Here is a 21,321-nt window from a genome sequence, read left to right as displayed (position 1 = left end):
TTCTCAGCCCACGACGGGAGCAGAGCCATGTCGAAGCCGTGCCCCACACAGGGTGGACAAGGACATGGCCTACTGACAGCTCCTCAGAAATCCTTAGAGATTTTTCCAAACGCAGGTTACCAGGGCTTCTGCAGAGAGAGGGGCAGCAGGACGTGCTGCTGACAGTCCCTGGGGACTTACACTGACTTGCAGTGAGAGCCCACATCTGCCACCAGGATGGCTCCCAGCACCACCGCGTTACAAGCACCACTCTTCACCGTGGGACGCCCAGATGGCTCGGCAGGCAGGCTGGGCTGGGGAGCTGACAGCAGACGCCCGGGACTCTGCCCAGCGTCCTCACCCACAACCTTTTAACTGTAACTGGCAGAGGAGACAGCAGGGAGGGCAGAAGGTACAGTGACGGCTAGGATGCAGTTCTAGGTTTTGCCAGACACACTTTCAGGGGCCATTCCTGGCTACCTAATTAATCTACCTGTGTATAAGAATTTTTTAGCTTATTAAATATTGCAAGAGGCCAGGCATGGTGGCTCACGCCTGTAATCCCAACACTTTGAGAGGCCGAGGCAGCTGGATCACGAGGTCAAGAGTTCAAGACCAGTTTGGTCAAGATGGTGAAACCCCGTCTCTACTAAAAATACAAAAATTAGCCGGGCATGACAGCGGATGCCTGTAATCCCAGCTATTGGGGAGGCTGAGGCAGAGAATCACTTGAACCTGGGAGGGGGAGGTTGCAGTGAGCTGAGATCAAGCCGCTACACTCCACCTTCGGCAACAGGGTGAGACTCCATCTCAAAAAAAAGAAAAAAAAAAATACAAGAGTAGGGCTGAGCATGGCGGCTCACGCCTGTAATCCCAGCACTTTGGGAGGACGAGGAGGGTGGATCACCTGAAGTCAGGAGTTTAAGACCAGCCTGGCCAACATGGTGAAACCCTGTGACTACTAAAAATACAAAAATTAGCCGGGTGTGGTGGCGCGTGCCTGTAATCCCAGCTACCCGGGAGGCTGAAGCAGGAGAATCACTGGAACCCGGGAGGCGGATGTTGCAGTGAGTCTGCAGTGAGCCGAGATCTCGCCACTGCACTCCAGCCAGGGTGACACAGTGAGACTCTGCTGGGAAAGGGCGGGGATGGCAAGAGTGCCAATACATAGACAATGCTGGGCGAGGCCAGGGATGTTGGTCGAGGGCGGGGATGGCAACAGTGCCAACACGAAGATAAAAGGTTTAGCATTTGACCCCTATTCTCTTTTCATTTGGAATACGTTTGGCCTGGCCTCCGTTCTGAAAACTACAAATCACTCACTATAACAAAACAAGATCCAGAAACTTTCCATTAGCGTGGGGGGACCATGAAATGCCCGGTCAAAAACCCGGGCACTAATTGTCATAACCATTATGCAACTGGTGTTGCGTCCATCAGAATCTAGTTTAAGAATACTCTGCTCTCTATAGGAGTCTTCGCGGCAGACCCAGCCTGCTCTGTGTCCTCCTGAAATGAAGGAATGTTCTCTCCCATTATTTCTTCTAACAGCTTGGTTAGCAAGCTCCACCCTCTTCTTTATCTGACCCTCTAAGGACCTCACCAGATGTGTGAAGCAGCCCGGCTCCATGTGTATCAGGCACGCACGCACACACGCACACACACCAACCTGGCAAAGGAAATAACGGGGCAGCCCTGCAGTGTGAAAAGCAATGGGATTTTGTGGGTTCCACCTCCTCACCTAAGCATCCCTGGTCTACGCTATGTCACGACCCTCTGCTGAACCACGTCAGTGTGAACCCCACACCGTGTCTGTGCGCCTCACCACGCCTACTGCCATGGGTGGCACTGGAACTAACCCGTGGACGATCCGACGTGCACCAGGAATAGAAACCAAGCTCTCGCAAAGACAGAGGAGGAGCCAGTGTGTGCACTGCACAGGGTGACACGCCTCCTGTGCCCGAGCCACACGTAACACCTTCCAGGGAGGACCACACGGGGGGTTTTTAAAGGGCAACCCGCTGGGATACAGTTCTTTGTCTTTCCTAAGAAGATCATTGTACATCTGGTCATATGTGGTTTTGAAATCATAAACATTGGGCTTGTCGGGAGCTGGTCCTGGAAGCTTCACGTGAGTCCCTGTTCCAAAGGATCGGACGCTGAATCCCCGTTTGCTGAAAGACAAAAGGAGAGAAAGAATCACAGTCACACTAAGACACAAAATTCCAAAAGCAAAGGACAGGAAATGGGATAGAAACAAAATGAGTAATTTCACTGGCTCACAGTAGAGAATATGTCTTCAAATTTTTAATCTAGGCCAGGCATGGTGGCTCGTGCCTGTCATCCCAGCACTTTGGGAGGCCAAGGCAGGCGGATCATGAAGTCAGGAGATCGAGACCATCCTGGTTAACACGGTGAAAACCCGTCTCTACTAAAAATACAAAAAATTAGCCGGGCGCGGTGGCGGGCGCCTGTAGTCCCAGCTACTCGGAAGGCTGAGGCAGGAGAATGGCGTGAACCCGGGAGGCGGAGCTTGCAGTGAGCCGAGATCGCACCACTGCACTCCAGCCTGGGCGACAGGCTGTAGCAAGTTACACAAAAGCAATCAAACCAGAATTGACCATCACAAAGCCACATCTGAACATCATAGCTTGTTTAAGGCTTTACTTTAAACTGAAAGGACTGACTGACGTGCACTTGGGGAAGATTTCATCAGAACATCTGAGCCATCGACCAACGTCCCAGCTTTGGAGGATCCAAGTTCACAGGATTCCTAAGGGACTCGCAAAGGTCCAACTGCCCGCTCCACCACAGGAAACTCTGTCTCCCCCAGTTTCCCAACACCCCCACGATGCTGGCTCCATGGGAACCGAGACCCAACACCCAAAGGAGTCCCACAGGCTCAGGGGTGCTGCAGGCAGAGAACAGACGCCGCAATGGGTCCGACGATGCTGGCTCCTCGGACTTCCTAGTCACAGGTGAGGAAACTGACCAAATACTTTTCCTAATCAACTGGAGAAAAGAGGTGAACAGGAAACGTGTGTCATGTGCCACCAATGAGCTCTAGTTCACGCAAGGAGAAAGAGAGGTCGTCTCCAAACGCTGATGGAGTGTGGTAAGACCAGAAACTTCTTGTCATCGCTGACAAGCACACTTAAGTTTGTCACAACAAGTTACATGTAAAGGAGTTACTTTGGCACCGAGTGCGGTGGCTCACACCTTCAATCCAGGCACTTTGGGAGGCCGAGACAAATGGATCACCTGAGGCTGGGAGTTTCAGACTAGCCTGGCCAGGAGGCGAAACCCCAACTCCGTTTCTACTAAAAAAAAAAAAAAAATTAGCTGGGCATGGTGGTGCGTGCCTGTAATCCCAGCTACTTGGGAGGCTGAAGCATGAGAATCGCTTGAACCCAGCAGGCAGAAGTTGCAGAGATTGGAGATCTCGCCACTGCACTCCAGCCTGGGCAAAAGAGCCAGACTCTGTCCCAAAAAAACAACAAAAAAAGTTACTTTGGTATAGAACATGTGTTCTTGTAAAGTCACAACTGATACTTATAATTACCTAAAAAATATAGACTTCTCAACCTAGCTTTATTTATAAATCACAAAAGGTTTGCATCTGAAGGAATCTGCCCGGCTCAGGGCGCACATACACTTCCATTAACACTAAACTCCTCTCACAGGCCTGTCATTCTTGTTCAGAAAAGTGCTGCTGTTTCGCTCTTGAGCAAGAATGACACACAGACACGTGAGGAATTCCATATTATTTTAAAAAAAGAAAAGTAAGGCCGGGCACGGTGACTCATGCCTGTAATCCCAGCACTTTGGGAGGCCAAGGTGGGCAGATCATGAGGTCAGGAGATCAAGACCAGCCTGGCTAACATGGTGAAACCCCATCTCTACTAAAAATACAAAAAATTAGGCGGGCGTGGTGGCGGGCGCTTTTATAGTCCCAGCTACTTGGGAGGCTGAGGCAGGAGAATGACTTGAATCCGGGAGGCAGAGGTTGCAGTGAGCTGAGATCACGCCACTGCACTCCAGCCTGGGCAACAAGAGTGAGACCCTGTCTCAAAAAAAAAAAAAAAAAAAATTACTGAATGTTGAATGAGTAACAGTGTCACAAGAGAGGAAAAACTCAGGCAGAGGGGGCTGCTGGAGTGTAACCAGCCTCTATGCGGATAATGGGGCAACACCCAGCAAGTGAAAACTACCTGTGCCTTTCTCACAGACACTGGCTTCTAGAAACCCGCCCTACGGACATACACGTGCCTCTGCAACGTGGCTGCCTGCAGGATGCCCACTGCCAGCCTTCCATAGCCACAAAAGGACAAGTCGAATAATCCATCCATGGGGCACGACAGGCCACGCGGCTCCTTGCGCACCTCCGAGGATGAGCAGAGGAAGCAAAAGAGCCCAAGGGCACCCTGCTGCGCCACCACACACGTCACCCACACACACATCGAGAAGACGTGCTCATCTAGTGTACGTGAAACACCTGAGTCCCCTGAGGCTGATGACAGCTGCGTCAGTCCTTACATCCCTAGATATCCCGAGCTACACAACCCGGCTCTCCAAACATCTACCACACACGGCCAGAAATGTGGCACAACAGCAGTGATTCATGACTACAAACCTGTGTTCACGGCACCTGGACTGTGAAATAAACGTGAAAATGCTAAAATTAAAATTCCTGACATTCAGTCATAACCACAGATCCTGACAGAAACATGAGGTTAAAGCAATAAAGTCAACTGTTGGTTGTGACTGAGAGGGTGACGGAGGCCCAGACACAAGGCATACCACAGGGAGCACACGTGAGAAACAACAAGCCTAAAATGACTTCCTTACCAATTCAGACAACATACAATAAAATATGTTCCGTCAAAGCACAAACAAGGGCCGGAGGCGGTGGCTCACTTGAGGTCAGGAGTTCGACACCAGCCTGGCTGACATGGTGAAACCCTATCTCTACTAAAAATACAAAAATTAGTCGTGGTGGCACACGCCTGTAATCCCAGCTACTCGGGAGGCTGAGGCAGGAGAATGCGTGAACCCTGGAAGCAGAGGTTGCAGTGAGCCGAGATCGCGCCATTGCACTCCAGCCTGGGCAACAGAGAGATACTCTGTTTCAAAAAAAAAAAAAAAATCGCACAAAGAAGCCCAGGATCAGGCGTGATCACAGCAGCCAAAGGAGACAGCCTGTCTCCCAACACTAACAAGAACTCACCACCTGCTGGACGTTCCTTTAAGTTAGCCTATTTAAAAACAAAACGCAGTTTGTTTTTCCCCCAACAAAATGTTCACGAATGGCAAAAAGGCTATTTAGCAACAGAAGCAGTACTTCTCCTAAACTGATGCAACCGACAGGGCAGCCAGCTTGCGACTCAACAGTGTTTCTTACATAAAAGCAAGGACAGCTTGGAAAACACTCCTGACACCAACAGGCTTCGCCTGAAGGGCCAGCGCCTTTGTAAACTAATCTTCCAGACACGTATTTGTCTGGTATGCCAAACAACTGTCTTTACAAGTACCAAAAATCTATCAGAGGGCTTGTAATCCCAGCACCTTGGGAGACCAAGCAGGTGGATCACTTCAGCTCAGGAGTTTGAGACCAGCCTGGCCAACATGACAAAACCCCATCTCTACTTTAAAAAAAAAAAAAGCCAGGCGTGGTGGTGCGCGCCTGTAATCCCAGTTACTCCGAAGGCTGAGCCTGGAGAATCGCTTGAACCCGGGAGGTGGAGGTCGCAGTGGGCCCCGTGATGGTGCCACTGCACTCCAGCCTGGGTGACAAAATGAGACTCTGTCTCAAAAAAACTCCAAAAAACTATCATAAAGAAGCCATCAGGCGGGGTGTGGTGGCTCACACCTGTAATCCCAACACTTTGTGAGGCCAGGAGTTCAATACCAGCCTGGGCAACACAGTAAGACCTTGTCTGTAAAAATAAATAAATAAATAAGGCCAGGCATGGTGGCTCACGCCTATAATCCCAGCACTTTGGGAAGCCAAGGCAGGCAGATCACCTGAGGTCAGGAGGTTGAGACCAGCCTGGCCAACATGGTGAAACACCGTCTCTACTAAAAATACAAAAAAATTAGCTGGACATGGTGGTGCATGTCTGTAGTCCCAGCTACGCAGGAGGCTGAGGCAGGAGAATCGCTTGAACTCGGGAGGCAGAGGCTGCAGTGAGCCGAGATCTTGCCACTGCACTCCAGCCTGGGCGACAGAATGAGACTCCGTCTCAAAAAAAAAAAAAAAAAAAAAGGAAAAAAACAAAAACAAAAAACCACAAAACAAACCAACAAAAAAACTAACTGGTTCCAAGGGGACACTTTAATCCTTGGAGCACCAAGCGCAGGAGGCTCTGTGGAAACGTACGGCGGAGTCTTCTGGCGCTGCCCTGAAACATGAGGACTCCCAGCACTCTGGTATTTGAAACAATTTAGTCTCTAACATGGAAGATGATCACCCCAGACAATGCTAAGATGTCGACACTTACTATCACTTGGATTTATCAGGAAAATAGAGTCCACGCTGATTTTCAATAGGGTGAAATTGTTACTGTGTCTGTTTTTAGAGACAGGGACTTGGTCTGTCGTCCAGCCAAGTCCACTGAACTCCTGTTCAGTGGCGCAGTCACAGCTCACAGTCATAGCTCACCACAGCCTCAACCTCTTGGGCTCAAGTGATCTTGCTGCCCCGTCTCCTAAGCAGCCAGAGTGACAGGCATGTGCAACCACACGTGGCTAAGTTTTAAAATGTTTTGTAATGATGGCGGGTCTCACTGTGTTGCCCAGGGCTCAAACTCCTGGGCTCAAGCAATCCTCCTCCCTCAGCCTCCCAAAGTGCTGGACTATAGGCCGAACAGCCACCTTGCCAGGCCCAAAATTTTTAAAAGGGGCGAGGTTCACTGATCAGCTAGCTACTGTGCCTGCTCAGTTAACTACAATTCCTTTTGACAATTTTATTTCAGCTTTCCTGTGCAGTTTTATGTAGCCCTACCCAACTGCATACAATTTTCCTGCTTTTTTCACTTACCATAAGCATTTCCTACGCTTTTCACAAACATCATTTTTAACGCCTAAAAGACTCTCTAAATCTTTCACAAGCTTTCCCAGTGTAACAGAAAAACACTATCACACAGAGTTTCTGAGTATTAAAACTCTCTAAATAAACCCAAATGAATAGACAAAGGAGATAAACAGGTAATTTTCAAAAGCAAAAATGCTCTGGGTGCAGTGCCTCACACCTGTAATCCAAATACTTTGGGGCGCTGAGGCAGGAGGATCGTTTTAGCCCAGATATTCAAGGCTGAAGTGGTGACCTATGATCATGCCACTGCACTCCAGCCTTACTCTGGCTTGAAAAAAAAACAAAAAAAAAGGGAAAATGACAACAGACATAAATTCCAACTTCAATAAGGCCAAGCGAGAAAACCGAGACATGGAAGAACACCCTGCTGACCAGAGGCCATTGAGCAGGAGAAGTTGAGTGAAATTTCCTAAGAGTCTGAAGGATTTCCTGCCCGTTACCCCCGAGACCCCAGTCATGACATGGAGGAAGAGCCACCAGCAAGATGGACACAAGCCACAAGCTGTGCTGTGAACCTGGGCACTCAGCGCCAATGCCACCAGTCTGTGAGTCTCTGCAGGGAGCCCCCCCCCCCCCCAAAATCGGACTGCCAAATTCTCCCGTTTGACCGGGGTATTACAGAAAATTATTTGTATGAATAATGAAAATAAACCACCTCGTGGCAAAAAAAGGAAACTAATGATGTGAATACTAACTATGGAGCAGACAACAGAACAAGAGCTTATCCCCGATACACACGTGAACACAGGGAGACAGATGGACACCAAAATGGTACTTCTGAGAGACCACTTTCATTTTCTACAGTAAGAATTTCTGCAACAAGCAGGCTGGGTGTGGTGGCTCACGCCTATAATCCCAGCACTTTGGGAGGCCGAGGCAGGCAGATCACGAGGTCAGGAGATCGAGACCAGCCTGGCCAACACAGTCAAACCCCATCTCTACTAAAAATACAAAAAATTTGGCTGGGCGCGGTGGCTCACGCCTGTAATCCCAGCACTTTGGGAGGTGGAGGCGGGCGGATCACGAGATCAGGAGATCGAGACCATCTGGCCAACATGGTGAAACCCTGACTCTACTAAAAGCACCAAAAATTAGCCGGGCGTGGTAGCGGGCGCCTGTAGTCCCAGTTACTCAGGAGGCTGAGGCAGGAGAATGGCATGAACCCGGGAGGCGGAGGTTGCAGTGAGCTGAAATCGCGCCACTGCACTCCAGCCTGGGCGACAGAGCAAGACTCCATCTCAAAAAGAAAAAAAAAAAAATTGGCTGGGCGTGGTGGCAGGCGCCTGTAGTGCCAGCTACTCGGAGGGTTTGAAGGAGAATCACTTCAACCTGGGATGCAGAGGTTGCAGTGAGCCAAGATCGTGTCATTGCACTCCAGCCTGGGCGACAGAGGGAGACTCCGACTCCAATAAAAAAAAAAAAAGGAAATTGAAGGCCCATGTCTAAATTAACTTCATGATGTCCATATTCATGATACCCATAATAGATGTCACCTTAAACTTACTTCCTTTTGACTCTCTTCTGAGTCTACTCTTTTATGAGTAAATTTGAATCATGGCGGCACAGGTAAAAGCACACCCAAGAATTCATTATTCAGAGGTGCTCTCCGCTCCTTTTCCAGAGACCACAGCTCTGCCAGCAACGGCCACTGGCCACTCTGAACTAAAAAGGACTTGGTCATCTTCAGTCATCGTCTCAGCGAGGTTATGATTGGCATGTCTTTAAAGCAGCCGCTAAACCTGATTTTATTAACAAGATAGCTAAATAATTTTTTCTTTTTTGAGACAGAATCTCGCTCGCTCTGTCACCCAGGCTGGAGTGCAGTGGCCGGATCTCAGCTCACTGCAAGCTCTGCTTCCTGCTTCCCGGGTTCACGCCATTCTCCTGCCTCAGTCTCCTGAGCAGCTGGGACTACAGGCGCCCGTCACTACGCCTGGGTCATTTTTTTGTATTTTTTGTAGAGACGAGGTTTCACCATGTTAGCCAAGATGGTCTCGATCTCCTGACCTCGTGATCCACCTGCCTCGGCCTCCCAAAGTGCTGGGATTACAGGCGTGAGCCACCGCACCCAGCCCTAAATAGAATTTTTAAAACATTTCCTTTTGTTAAGATTTCTACTCCATCTTGCCGGGCACAGTGGCTCACGCCTGTAATCCCAGCACTTTGGGAGGCCCATGCGGGCGGATCACGAGGTCAGGAGATCGAACCATCCTGGCTAACAGGGTGAAACCCCGTCTCTACTAAAAATACAAAAAAATTAGCCAGGCGCCGTGGCGGGCGCCTGTAGTCCCAGCTACTCAGGAGGCTGAGGCAGGAGAATAGTGTGAACCCAGGAGGCGGAGCTTGCAGTGAGCTGAAATAGCACCACTGCACTCCAGCCTGGGCTACAGAGACTCCCCCTCAAGAAAAAAAATATATATTCTACTCCAACTTTATTTTATTTATTTATTTATTTATTTGAGATGGAGTCTTGCTCTGTCGCCCAGGCTGGAGTGCAGTGGCATGATCTCGGCTCACTGCAAGCTCCGCCTCCTGTGTTCATGCCATTCTCCTGCCTCAGCCTCCCGAGTAACTGGGACTGCAGGCGCCCGCCACCACGCCCGGCTAATTTTTTTGTATTTTCAGTAGAGACGGGGTTTCATCGTGTTAGCCAGGATAGTCTCAATCTCCTGACTTTGTGATCCGCCCACCTCGGCCTCCCAAGGTGCTAGGATTACAGGTGTGAACCACTGCGACCGGCCTACTCCATCTTTGTTATGCAGATACAGCAGAAAATCTTGAACAAAGGATCACCAAGGAGAACCAGCAGAACCAGAAGGTCTCCAGCCCATTTGTTATTCCAATTAACAATAATTTTGTCTTGTGGGGGGGGGGTGAGCCTTGCATTGTTTTGCTTAAATGTATCAAATTTTTACAGGTAACTGCAGTTTATAAATGAAGATCCAGCACAATGTAATTCTAGCACATTTCTAGTTTTAAAAACAACCTTTGGCCGGATGCGGTGGCTGACGCCTGTAATCCCAGCACTTTGGGAGGCCGAGGCGGGCAGATCACCTGAGGTCGGAAGTTTGAGATTAGCGTGGCCAGCATGGTGAAACTCAGTCTCTACTAAAAATACAGAAAAAGCCGGGCGCAGTGGCTCACGCCTGTAATCCCAGCACTTTGGGAGGCCGAGCGGGCGGATCACGAGGTCATAAGATCGAGACCATCCTGGCTAACATGATGAAACTCCGTCTCTACTAAAAATACAAAAAAAAAAAAAGAAAATTAGCCGTGCGTGGTGGCCAGTGCCTGTAGTCCCAGCTACTCGGGAGGCTGAGGCAGGAGAATCGCTTGAACTTGGGAGGCACAAGTTGCAGTGAGCCGAGATCGCGCTACTGCACTCCAGTTTGGGCGACAGAGCAAGACTGTCTCAAAAAAAAAAAAAAAAAAAAGAAAGAAAATAAAGAATAAAGAGAAAGAATCAGCAGATCATGAACACTTGACACTGATTTTTGGGGGGTGTTTTTTGGTCTCCAACTCCTGACTTCAGGTGATCCGCGTGCGTCGGCCTCCCAAAGTGCTGGGACTACACGCGTGAGCCACCGTGCCTGGCCCACGTGACACTGTTAAAAACAGGGAAAAAAGGGGGACTGCTAATTTTCCCAAGTTGCTCAGGAAAGTTATAGCTGGACTGCGATAAGAGAAGCGAGACACTGTTTATATTTAAAGTTCATGTAGGTAACTTTGGGGGTAAAAAAGCCATTTCAATTTTGTCTTACTATCAAAGTTGACACATACCAAATTTTAACTGTAAGTCCAGTGGTCAGTTTCTCAGTTTGCTATGTGACTGAACAAAAAAACTTGTTATCAAGCAGAAATAAACTTTCATTAGACATATGCTACGCAAGAGTCACAGGCGGCCAGTTAGCAGGGAATATAAACTAGCAGAGCCAAACCAAGTCCACGTTGTATTCCAGAAACTACCGGTTGGAGGCGTTCCAGGGAGGAAGAGAAGATCTTTCGCAAAAAAAAAAAAAAAAAAAAAAAGAAGTAGCAAACACACAAATCCATGGCATTAAAAAAATAGACCGCTTTGTTATTTACAACATCGTGGTATGCCGAGATTGTGTTGCGCGCCGTTTCCAGGGAAGGTGGCCAACGACGCACACGAAATACCATGATCGGCCACCGCCGCGCAGCCCCTCGCCGCAGACGCTACCCTCGCCCCCCGGGCCCGGCCTCGGAGAGCTCGAAGGACCACCGGACAGCGGGCGCCTCGTCCCGGAACCTGCCTTCCCTGTGATGCCCACCCGCGTGTGGGCGGCGCGCGCTGCCGTCCAGCTGCCATCCCAACCAGCCGACCCACGAGCGCGGCCCGGCCCGGCTTCCTCTCAGGGGTCCCGGCGCGGGCCAGGGGGAACCGGGGAGGAGGGAGGGCCGGTCGCCGGAGCGGAGCGCGCGGGGACAGGGTGGAGCCCAACTACCTGAGGATGTTGTGCGCCTCCATGCTCCGGTTCTGGTTGCTCGAGCACACCACCGCCACCCGCAGCGGGGACGACGGCATGGCGGCGGCCGCAAATCCCGCGGCTCTCCCGCTTGGGTTCCCACCCCACCGCGGCGCTTCCGCGCGAGCAAAATGGCGGCCGCGGTGGCCGGAAGCGGGCGACGCGAAACGACGGCGCCGGCGGCGTAGCGTGCGGCGACTGCGCGGCGGCCTCCCCGCCCACCCTGGGCGCCGGGCCGCGGACGGAGCGCAGGTGCTGGCCTTCGGGCGCGCTGCACTCGGCGAGGCCGGGGGCGGCCAACGCCGCGCCGGCCCCCGGCGTCCGCAGCAGAGACCCGCACTCCACAAGGCCCGGCTGAGCGTCACGGCGCCAAGCGCCGGCGTCCTGACATCAGCACCCCGCGCCGGCGCCTAGTGTGACGCAGACGACATGCGGAACACCAGGACGTCATAAGGTGTCGCCGCCGCCTTTGGGAGCGATGCGAAACGCCGCGCTTGCCGGAGATAGCATTGAGGGCCCTTGCGCGGCCCGGCGTTTCGTCTCTTGGGACGATTTTGTGCGTTCCCTCGGTCCCCGTGGGGCCCATAGTTCTCACTTCTGCCACCCCAGAGTCGTCGCGCTTCACTAGACCCGCTCCCTCCACTGTCCCGGAGGCCCACAGACGTTCCCGCATTCTGAGGCTCGCTCCCGTCCCGTGCCGCTGTTACCGGCCTCCGGCCCCGGCTCATACAAGCAGGAGCACATCGCTCTTTTATGAAAGCCCTTCAACATTTAACGTTTAAATGCGAGGGCCGACCTGTGACAGACCTGGTTGGGAGTGCACGTCGACTAGGGTCTTCCTTGCCTCGGGCTTCCTTGGAGAGGCCACCGGCTGGTCTGAGATTTGGGTCCAGTTACAGTAAATCCAGTCAACGCGAGTGTGTTATTCCCCAGCTATGCCTGTCTGCCTGGATGCAGCCTCGCAGCGGACAGTGGGTTGATGTTTTGCCGTGGGAGCGCCACGGACGGGAGAGGGAGTGATAATGATTGTCAACCTAATAACAGGCTCTCTAACTGAAAATGATATTTATTTGGGAATAGGGCGTTGGCGAATATGCGTGCCATAGTAAACGATTTGCGCATTCAGGAAAGTAATGGTTTTTAAAGAAAAAATGAAGAGGAAGATAATGGTTTGGAAATAATTAACCTTGGCTACAAAGAACAGTAACAAGTGTACTCCCGGCAGGGCGCGGTGGCTCAAGCCTGTAATCCCAGCACTTTGGGAGGCCGAGGCGGGCGGATCACGAGGTCAGGAGATCGAGACCATCCTGGCTAACACGGTGAAACCCCATCTCTACTAAAAATACAAAAAAATTAGCCGGGCGCGGTGGCAGGCACCTGTAGTCCCAGCTATTCGGGAGGCTGAGGCAGGAGAATGGCGTGAACCCGGGAGGCGGACCTTGCAGTGAGCCGAGATCGGGCCACTGCACTCCAGCCTGGGCGACAGAGCGAGACTCCGTCTAAAAAAAAAAAAAAAAAAAAGTGTACTCCCGTTCCAGGGTTGGACAGGCAGTTGCTGGGCAGCTGTCCTTGCTGAAGTATTTTTTGTGTAAGATTGCCTTAGTGCAAGGTTGTGGTTTTTGCAGAATCTTGTTTTTCTTATTATTTATTCATGAGAATTCTCCATGGCCTTTCCCAGCTGTCTTTGTCAAGGTATTTTTTAAACATAAGTGAGTCCACTTTTATTTGACAACTTGGGTATTTTCCCCTTTTGATTGAGATCTTTCTCCAAATGCATCACTAATGAGTCATCCTGTAATTAGGTTTTGATAGTCCCCGTGCTGGGATGAACTTGTCCCAGATAGCTGGTCTGGTCCCACACTGGAGAGAGTGGCTGCTGGGAGTCATTGTCAAAACCCTTTTTTACCATATTTGAGCATCAAAGGAGGTTTGAAGGGTGTGGCTCTCAGGCTAAGTCTAACCTGGAGTCCATTATTAACTTCAACTTTTGTCACTTCTGTAGTCTTTCTATCATCTCAAAGTGCTGTGTCAGCATTATTCTGTTAGAAATTGTACTTGTAGCCGGGCGCGGTGGCTCACGTCTGTAATCCCAGCACTTTGGGAGGCCGAGGCGGGCGGATCATCTGAGGTCAGGAGTTCAAGACCAGCCTGACCAACATGGAGAAACCCCGTCTCTACTAAAAATACAAAATTAGCCAGGGTGGTGGCGCATGCCTGTAATCCTAGCTACTAGGGAGGCTGAGGCAGGAGAATCGCTTGAACCCGGGAGGCAGAGGTTGCTTTGAGCCGAGATCGCGCCATTGCACTCAAGTCTGGGCAAAAAGAGCGAAACTCCGTCTCAAAAAAAAAAAAAAGAAAGAAATTGTACTTTTAGGTCAGGCGCAGTGGCTCATGCCTGTAATCCCAGCACTTTGGGAGGCCGAGGCGGGTGGAACACGAGGTCAAGAGATCGAGGCCATCCTGGCCGACATGGTGAAACCCTGTCTCCACTACAAATACAAAAGTTAGCCAGGTGTAGTGGTGCCCACTTGTAGTCCCAGCTACTCAGGAGGCTGAGGCAGGAGAATCACTTAAACCCAGGAGGCGGAGGTTGCTGTGAGCTGAGATTGTGCCTATGCAGTTCAGCCTGGCAACAGAGTGAGACTCCATCTCAAAAAAATAAAAAAAAAAAAGAAATAGTCCTTTTGCAAAATATGGCAGTGAATAAGTTTAAAAGGGGAAAATACAAGGTAAAATCAATAATAATATGACTATCCCAGTTTGCATATTGGTTTTGACCCATGAACCTAGGCTTAAAGGAAAGCAATTAAAAAGAAAAAAATTAGAAAACAAAAATAGAAAAATAGAGATTAAAGGAAGCCAATTGAATAAATAAAATGGCCATAGAAATTACATGAGACTTGTAACCATGTGCCTGTTTTCTTTCTGTGTGTAAATGGATCTCAGTGTTCCCAGAGGAATTTACCCACATACAGCATATAGTATTGACATACTTATTTAATACCTTATTTAACCAATAGGTACTAGAGATCTCTTAGGTCAGGTTTTTGTGAAGTTACCAGCAGAAGCTATTGATTGTGAAATGTGAGTTATACCATTGATGGCAGTGGCAGCCTCTCTTGAGTGGCTGCTGGGAAGATGCTGGCTACAGCAGGGGAGGCTCAGCTGGGACTCTGTGCTCCACTGAGCATGTGGGAGTCCTGCCCCCTTCCAAGTTGGCAGGACAGGAGCCCCACCCTCCTGGGAGCAGCTGCATCTGCCCAGCCACGGCTGTGGACCCAGGTATCCCTGCAATCCCAGGGCTGGGAAGCCACCCCCACCTGCCCCCGAAAGCTCAGAAGTGCCTCCACCCGCTACCTGGCCTCTCCTGACTCCCGACAAAGCTGAAGCCAAGCCCAGGTGCTGTTGCAACCCAGCCAGGTGTGCGCACACTGAGGGCAGTGCTAGCATGCCAGCCCCTTGCTGCCTCGGCCCGCTCTGGACTTGGAGTGCTCACAAGCATGGGAGCAAGGCCAAGGAGGCCTGTAGGCAACCCTCGACCTGAACAGCCTGGGTCCTGTAGATGACATGACTGATGGCAGCAGGAGGCACACAGGCTCCTGGGTGGAAAGGGGTGGGTGTCCAGTGAAGACCCCCATTAAAGCTAGGGACTTCCTGAAACATGGGGGCTGGGCTGCCAGTTCTGGGTGGAGTCTGCCGTCCAGAGTGAGATTTATGGTGCTTTTTCTGGGCCCGTCCATGGCTGCCCATGGGCCAATCAGTATACACTTTCTCCCTTCTGAAGCCCATAAAAATCCCACTCAGCTATACTCACAGAGATGTCAGGACTACCAGCTGTGGGAAGGATCTACCCACTTGGGATCCCCTCGATTTGTGGGGATCACCTGCCTGTGGGAAGGAGCTACTTACTCCGGGTCTCCTCTCCGCTGAGAACTAGGCACTCGGGACGACCTGCCTGCGGGAAGGAGCTACTCACTTCGGGTCCCCTGAGAGCTGTTCTGTCGCTCAATGAAGCTCCTCTCTTTCTTGCTCACCCTCCGGTTGTCCACGTACCTCATTCTTCCTGGACGCAGGATGAGAACATGGGACCTGCTGAATAATAGCAGGGCTGAAAGAGCTGTAATACAAACAGGGCTGAAACACATCTCCTGTTTGCCACATTGGGGGCAACAAGGAGAGAAGAGAGCTGTGGCCCTTCGGGGAGCCCAGACTCGGGGACTCCCTGAGCCAGGGCCATGACACCCTCTTTGGGGACTCCCTGAGCCAGGGCCGTGACACCCTCTTTGGGGACTCCCTGAGCCGGGGCCGTGACACCCTCTTTGGGGACTCCCTGAGCCGGGGCCGTGACACCCTCTTTGGGGACTCCCTGAGCCGGGGCCGTGACACCCTCTCGGGGACTCCCTGAGCTGGGGCCATGACACCCTTTTGGGGACTCTGCAGCTCCTTGTATCTCCAAGATTCTGGGAGCCACCACGTTCCCCAGTGCCTGCAGTGGAAGCCACTTCTGGTGCACCTGGTCCAGCTACAGACTTGCACAGAGCTGGCACCTGTGCCGGTGCCTGGAGCTGCCTGCCCCACTGCAGCTGGCACACCTGGCTGTGCACAGTGACTGGACCTCGCGCTTGTTCACACACCCCCCTGCTGCTCCTCACCTGGAAGGTGTGGGATCTGAGCCAGTAGCATCAGCTGAGTGCAGCCTATCAGGCTGAGTGGGTGGATTGGGCCCAGTGGGCCTGAGCAAAACTCAGGCAAAGGCGCCCCAGACACAGAGGTTTCCGGCTGGAAAAGTTACACCCTAAGGATCCTGTGACAGCATTATCCTGCCCAGTGAAAAAGGTAGAATCAAAGGGGAGTAAGAGTCTCATTGTAATTGGAGTCTTGTTCCGAAGTCTTGGGAAAAGCTGTCTGTAGCGTGAAAACATCAGCTTCTCTGGGTTTGAAGTTTGGGTGTTTCTGGTTAGGGCATCAGGCAGTCTGCTGAACATTGTGTGTGACCCATGCATCAGGCATGAGACTTGTCCCTTACAATGTATCTAGTTTGGTCTGGCACATTGGCTCATGCTTGTAATCCCAACACTTTGGGAGGCCAATGTGAGAGAATCTCTGTTTTTTTTGAGACAGAATCTCGCTCGGTCGCCCAGCTGGAGTGCAATAGCGCAATCTGGGCTCATTGCAAGCTCCGCCTCCCAGGTTCACACAATTCTCCTGCCTCAGCCTTCCGAGTAGCTGGGACTACAGGCGCCCGGCTAATTTTTTTTTTTTTTTTGTATTATTAGTAGAGACGGGGTTTCACCGAGTTAGCCAGGATAGTCTTGATCTACTGACCTCGTGATCCGCCCGCCTCGGCCTCCCAAAGTGCTGGGATTACAGGCGTGAGCCACCGCACCCGGCCGAGAGAATCTCTTGAGACCAGGAATTTGAGGCCAAACTGGTCAATATAGCTAGATCCCTCTCTATTTAAAAAAATTACATATACACATACACACACATATATATAACACATATATACATACATTATACATACATATACACGTGTGTAGGTGTGTAAATTAATTTTTTTTTAGATGGAATCTCTGTGTCACCAGGCTGGAGTGCAGTGGTGTGATCTCGGCTCACTGCAACCTCCACCTCCCAGGTTCAAGCGATTCTCCTGCCTCAGAATTACAGGCACACACCACCACGCCTGGCTAATTTTTGTATTTTTAGTAGAGACGGGGTTTCACCATGTTGGCCAGGATGGGCTCGATCTCTTGACTTCTTGATCCACCCACCTCAGCCTCCCACAGTGCTGGGATTACAGACGTAAGCCACCATGCCCGGCCATGAGTTTATTAAAAGGGATATTAATTTTTTTTTTTGAGATGGAGTCTTGCTCTGTCACCCAGGCTGGAGCGCAGTGGTGCGATCTCAGCTCACTGCAACCTCTGCCTCCCGGGTTCAAGCAATTCTCCTGCCTTGTCCTCTCAAGTAGCTGGGATTACAGGCACCCACCACCACGCCTGGCTAATTTTTGTATTTTTAGTAGAGACAAGGTTTCACCATCTTGGTCAGGCTGGTTTCAAACTCCTGACGTCAGGTGATCCACCCGCCTTGGCCTCCCAAAGCTGTGAGCCACCACACCCGGCCTATTAAATTTTTTTTGAGACAGGGTTTTGCTCTGTTGCCCTGTGGGGAAAAGCAAGAGAGATCAGATTGTTACTGTGTCTGTGTAGAAAGAAGTAGACATAGGAGACTCCATTCTGTTCTGTACTAAGACAAATTCTTCTGCCTTGAGATGCTGTTAATCTATGACCTTACCCCCAACCCCGTGCTCTCTGAAACATGTGCTGTGTCAACTCAGGGTTAAATGGATTAAGGGTGGTGCAAGATGTGCTTTGTTAAATAGATGCTTGAAGGCCGCATGCTCCTTAAGAGTCATCACCACTCCCTAATCTCAAGTACCCAGGGACACAAACACTGTGGAAGGCCGCAGGGACCTCTGCCTAGGAAAGCCAGGTATTGTCCAAGGTTTCTCCTCATGGGATAGTCTGAAATACGGCCTCGTGGGAAGGGAAAGTCCTGACCGTCCCCCAGCCTGACACCCGTAAATGGTCTGTGCTAAGGAGGATTAGTATAAGAGGAAGGCATGCCTCTTGCAGTTGAGACAAGAGGAAGGCATCTGTCTCCTGCCCGCCCCTGGGCAATGGAATGTCTCGGTATAAAACCCAATTGTACGTTCCATCTACTGACATTGGGAAAAACCGCCTTAGGGCTGGAGGTGGGACATGCGGGCAGCAATACTGCTTTGTAAAGCATTGAGATGTTTATGTGTATGCATATCTAAAAGCACAGCACTTGATTCTTTACCTTGTCTATGATGCAAAGACCTTTGTTCACATGTTTGTCTGCTGACCCTCTCCCCACTATTGTCTTGTAAGCCTGACACATCGCCCTCTCGGAGAAACACCCACGAATGATCAATAAATACTAAGGGAACTCAGAGGCTGGTGGGATCCTCCATATGCTGAACGCTGGTTCCCTGGGTTCCACCTAACGAGAAACACCCACAGGTGTGGAGGGGCAACCCACCCCTTCATTGCCCAAGCTTGAGTACAGTGGTGGGATCATGGCTCACTGCAGCCTCAAACTCCCAAGCTCAAGTGATCCACCCACCTCAGCCTCTCCAGTAGCTGGGAATACAACCGTGCAGCATTCTACCTGGCTAGTTTTTTATTTTCATTAGAGACAAGGTCTTGCTGTGTTTCCAGGGCTCATCTTGAACTCCTGGGCTCAAGTGATCCTCCCACCTCAGCCTCCCAAGGTGTTGGGACTACAGGTGTGAGCCACCACGCCCAGCCTAAATAAGAATTTTAAATGCACCTGTATGTTGTCAATAACTCAGAAGATACAGCTTTTTCATTAAGCCAACAATATCAAATTAGTTTTACTCATCAAATGATTACACACAAAAAAGATCATTCTGAGACCGGTCATGGTGGATCACACCTGTAATCCCAGCACTTTGGGAGGCCAAGGCAGGCAGATCACCTAAAGTCAGGAGTTCAAGACCAGCCTGGCCAACATGGCAAAACCCCATCTCTACTAAAAATACAAAAATTAGCTGGGCGTGGAGGTGGGCACCTGTAATCCCAGCCACTCGGGAGGCTGAGGTGGGAGAATCACTTGAACCCAGGGAACGGAGGTTGCAGTGAGCCGAGATCATGCCACTGCACTCCAGCCTGGGCGACAGGTGAGACTCTTAATGAGTAAACCCAGGCAAAAATGTATGCTGCCAATTTTTATGACATTTCTATTTTTATTTTACAGCAAATTTAAAACCAGCTTATTTATTAAAGACTTACAGCCTGGGGGCCGGGCGTGGTGGCTCACGCCTATAATCCCAGCACTTTGGGAGGCCGAGGCGCCCGGATCACGATCAGGAGACCATCCTGGCTAACACAGTGAAACCTTATGGCTACTAAAAACACAAAAATTAGCCGGGTGTAGTGGTGGCACGTGCCTGTGATGCCAGCTACTCAGGAGGCTGAAAATCACTTGAACCTGGGAGTCGGAGGTTGCAGTGAGCCAAGATCGCGCCACTGTACTCCAGCCTGGGTGACAGAGCGGGACTTCATCTCAAAACGACAACAACAACAAAAAACCAGACAATTGGATCCCAATTATATAATTATATTTCTGACAAAATGGGACATGTTCACGGCTAAACTTTATTTGCCCAAATAGGTGATCTAATGAAGGATACAGACCAAAATTTGGGGGATCGCAGTTTGTATAGGAGGTTTATTATTTTTAAAAACCTCATTTTACCATTTTTCCCATTTCAAACGATTTGGGGTTATGTATTCACATGTTTCTCCACCTCTCCCTTTCCCCAAGGACTCTTGGCTTTCAGAAGCCCCTCTGGAACATCCCACCCGGTAAAACCCCATCCCACCAGTGCAGAAAACACGGTGCCTCTACTATAGTGGATCCAGCCTTGAAGAGGCCTCACCCTGCCTCAACACCTCTTCCCCAAGACCCTGACGGCCAGGACAGTGTCTTTTTGCCCTCAGACTAGGCAGAGTGAGGTCCCCTGAGAGAGATAAATATTGTGATTTCCCCACCCAAAGTTATTTGCATTAGGTGAAAAATGGCCACACATTCTTTGTGGTTCCTCTCATCAAGACATACGGTCTCTTTCTCATCCCTTGAATCGGGGCAAAGCCTTGTGATTTGCTCTGATCAAAAGAACTTAGTAGAACCGACGTTGTCCCAGCCCCAGTTCCAGGCCCAGAACCCAAGAAATCTTGCAGCTTCTACTCTCACTCTCCTGGAGCCCTAAGGCTGAAGCAGCCTGCTAGACAGGCCACATGGAAGAGAACCAGGTCACCCCAACCAACAACCTGTCACCTGCCAGACAAGTGAGTCAGGCTGTCCTAGACCATCCAGGTGCAGCTGATGTGACAACTGACCACAGCTCCGTGAGGGTCCCCAGGTGAGCCCAGTGCAGATTGCCAACCCACAGAATTGTGGACAAATACGTGACCTGTTTTTGCTGCCAAATTTTGGGATGGTCTGCTACACAGTGAAGGCTAACTGATACACAGTTCCTCATTTCTCCTTTGGTAATGAGATCCACTTTCATTTCAGGAGGCAGTGTGCCAGTCTCAGTAGATGGAACACAATCGGTCTATTCAACCATGATAATTCTATTCCCTACTGTTTGGGAAGTGTCTAGAGTCAGACCCTCCCCACCAAGTGCAAAGAGAATGCATCTCAGCTATCCCTTCTGCCAGCCCAGCCTACGGGGGGCCAGATGTATCTTCTGGGCTCTCAGAAGTGTCAGTCGGTGCCATGGGGACTGCTCCTACAAGTCTGGCGTGGATGCCCCCAGGTACACCCTGAGGTCCGAGAGGGCGGACTGCACAAGCTTGTCCAGGATGGCCCTTGCTGCAGCTACCGGTAGGCTGCGTGCCAATAACAGCCACCAAAGGAGTAGAAGTAATCACCACCCTGGGTCCCTTTGATCCAGGACCTCCGTGGGGCACACTGTCTGGGTCTTCCTAGGTCATGTCCACGAGGTTCTGCGTCTCGGCTGGGCCCAGCACAGATGGTGGCAGCTATATGAGCAGCTCAGTGGCACGCCGTGCACCTGGTAATGCAGCCCGATTGGGCACTCCCGCCCTGCACACCGTTGCAGGGCCTGGGACCCGGGGCTGCCCCAGCCCACATCCACCCTGCCCGATCGATGCTCCTCCTGCACACAGCCCCGTTGCCACTGCC

At 50.9% G+C, this 21,321-nt stretch overlaps 1 protein-coding gene across 1 annotated transcript in view; it reads right to left on the bottom strand.

Annotated features, from left to right (window-relative positions):
- SSU72 (SSU72 homolog, RNA polymerase II CTD phosphatase) overlaps positions 1–13,893 on the bottom strand; it is a 35,131-nt gene extending 21,238 nt beyond the window's left edge. The window contains exons 1-2 of the mRNA XM_004024479.5: positions 11,539–13,893; positions 2,010–2,153 (exon numbers count right to left, since the gene is read on the bottom strand). Coding sequence (XP_004024528.1) covers positions 2,010–2,153; positions 11,539–11,618 — 224 coding nt within the window. The 5' untranslated portion in view covers positions 11,619–13,893. The remainder of the gene's footprint in view (positions 1–2,009; positions 2,154–11,538) is intronic.
- Positions 13,894–21,321: the final 7,428 nt, after the last annotated feature.

The sequence above is a fragment of the Gorilla gorilla genome, chromosome 1 (assembly GCF_029281585.2).
Source record: "Gorilla gorilla gorilla isolate KB3781 chromosome 1, NHGRI_mGorGor1-v2.1_pri, whole genome shotgun sequence".
Taxonomy (NCBI): Eukaryota; Metazoa; Chordata; class Mammalia; order Primates; family Hominidae; genus Gorilla; species Gorilla gorilla.
The sequence above is the reverse complement of the archived record's forward strand: the minus strand, read 5'-3'. Positions and strand labels throughout refer to the sequence as shown.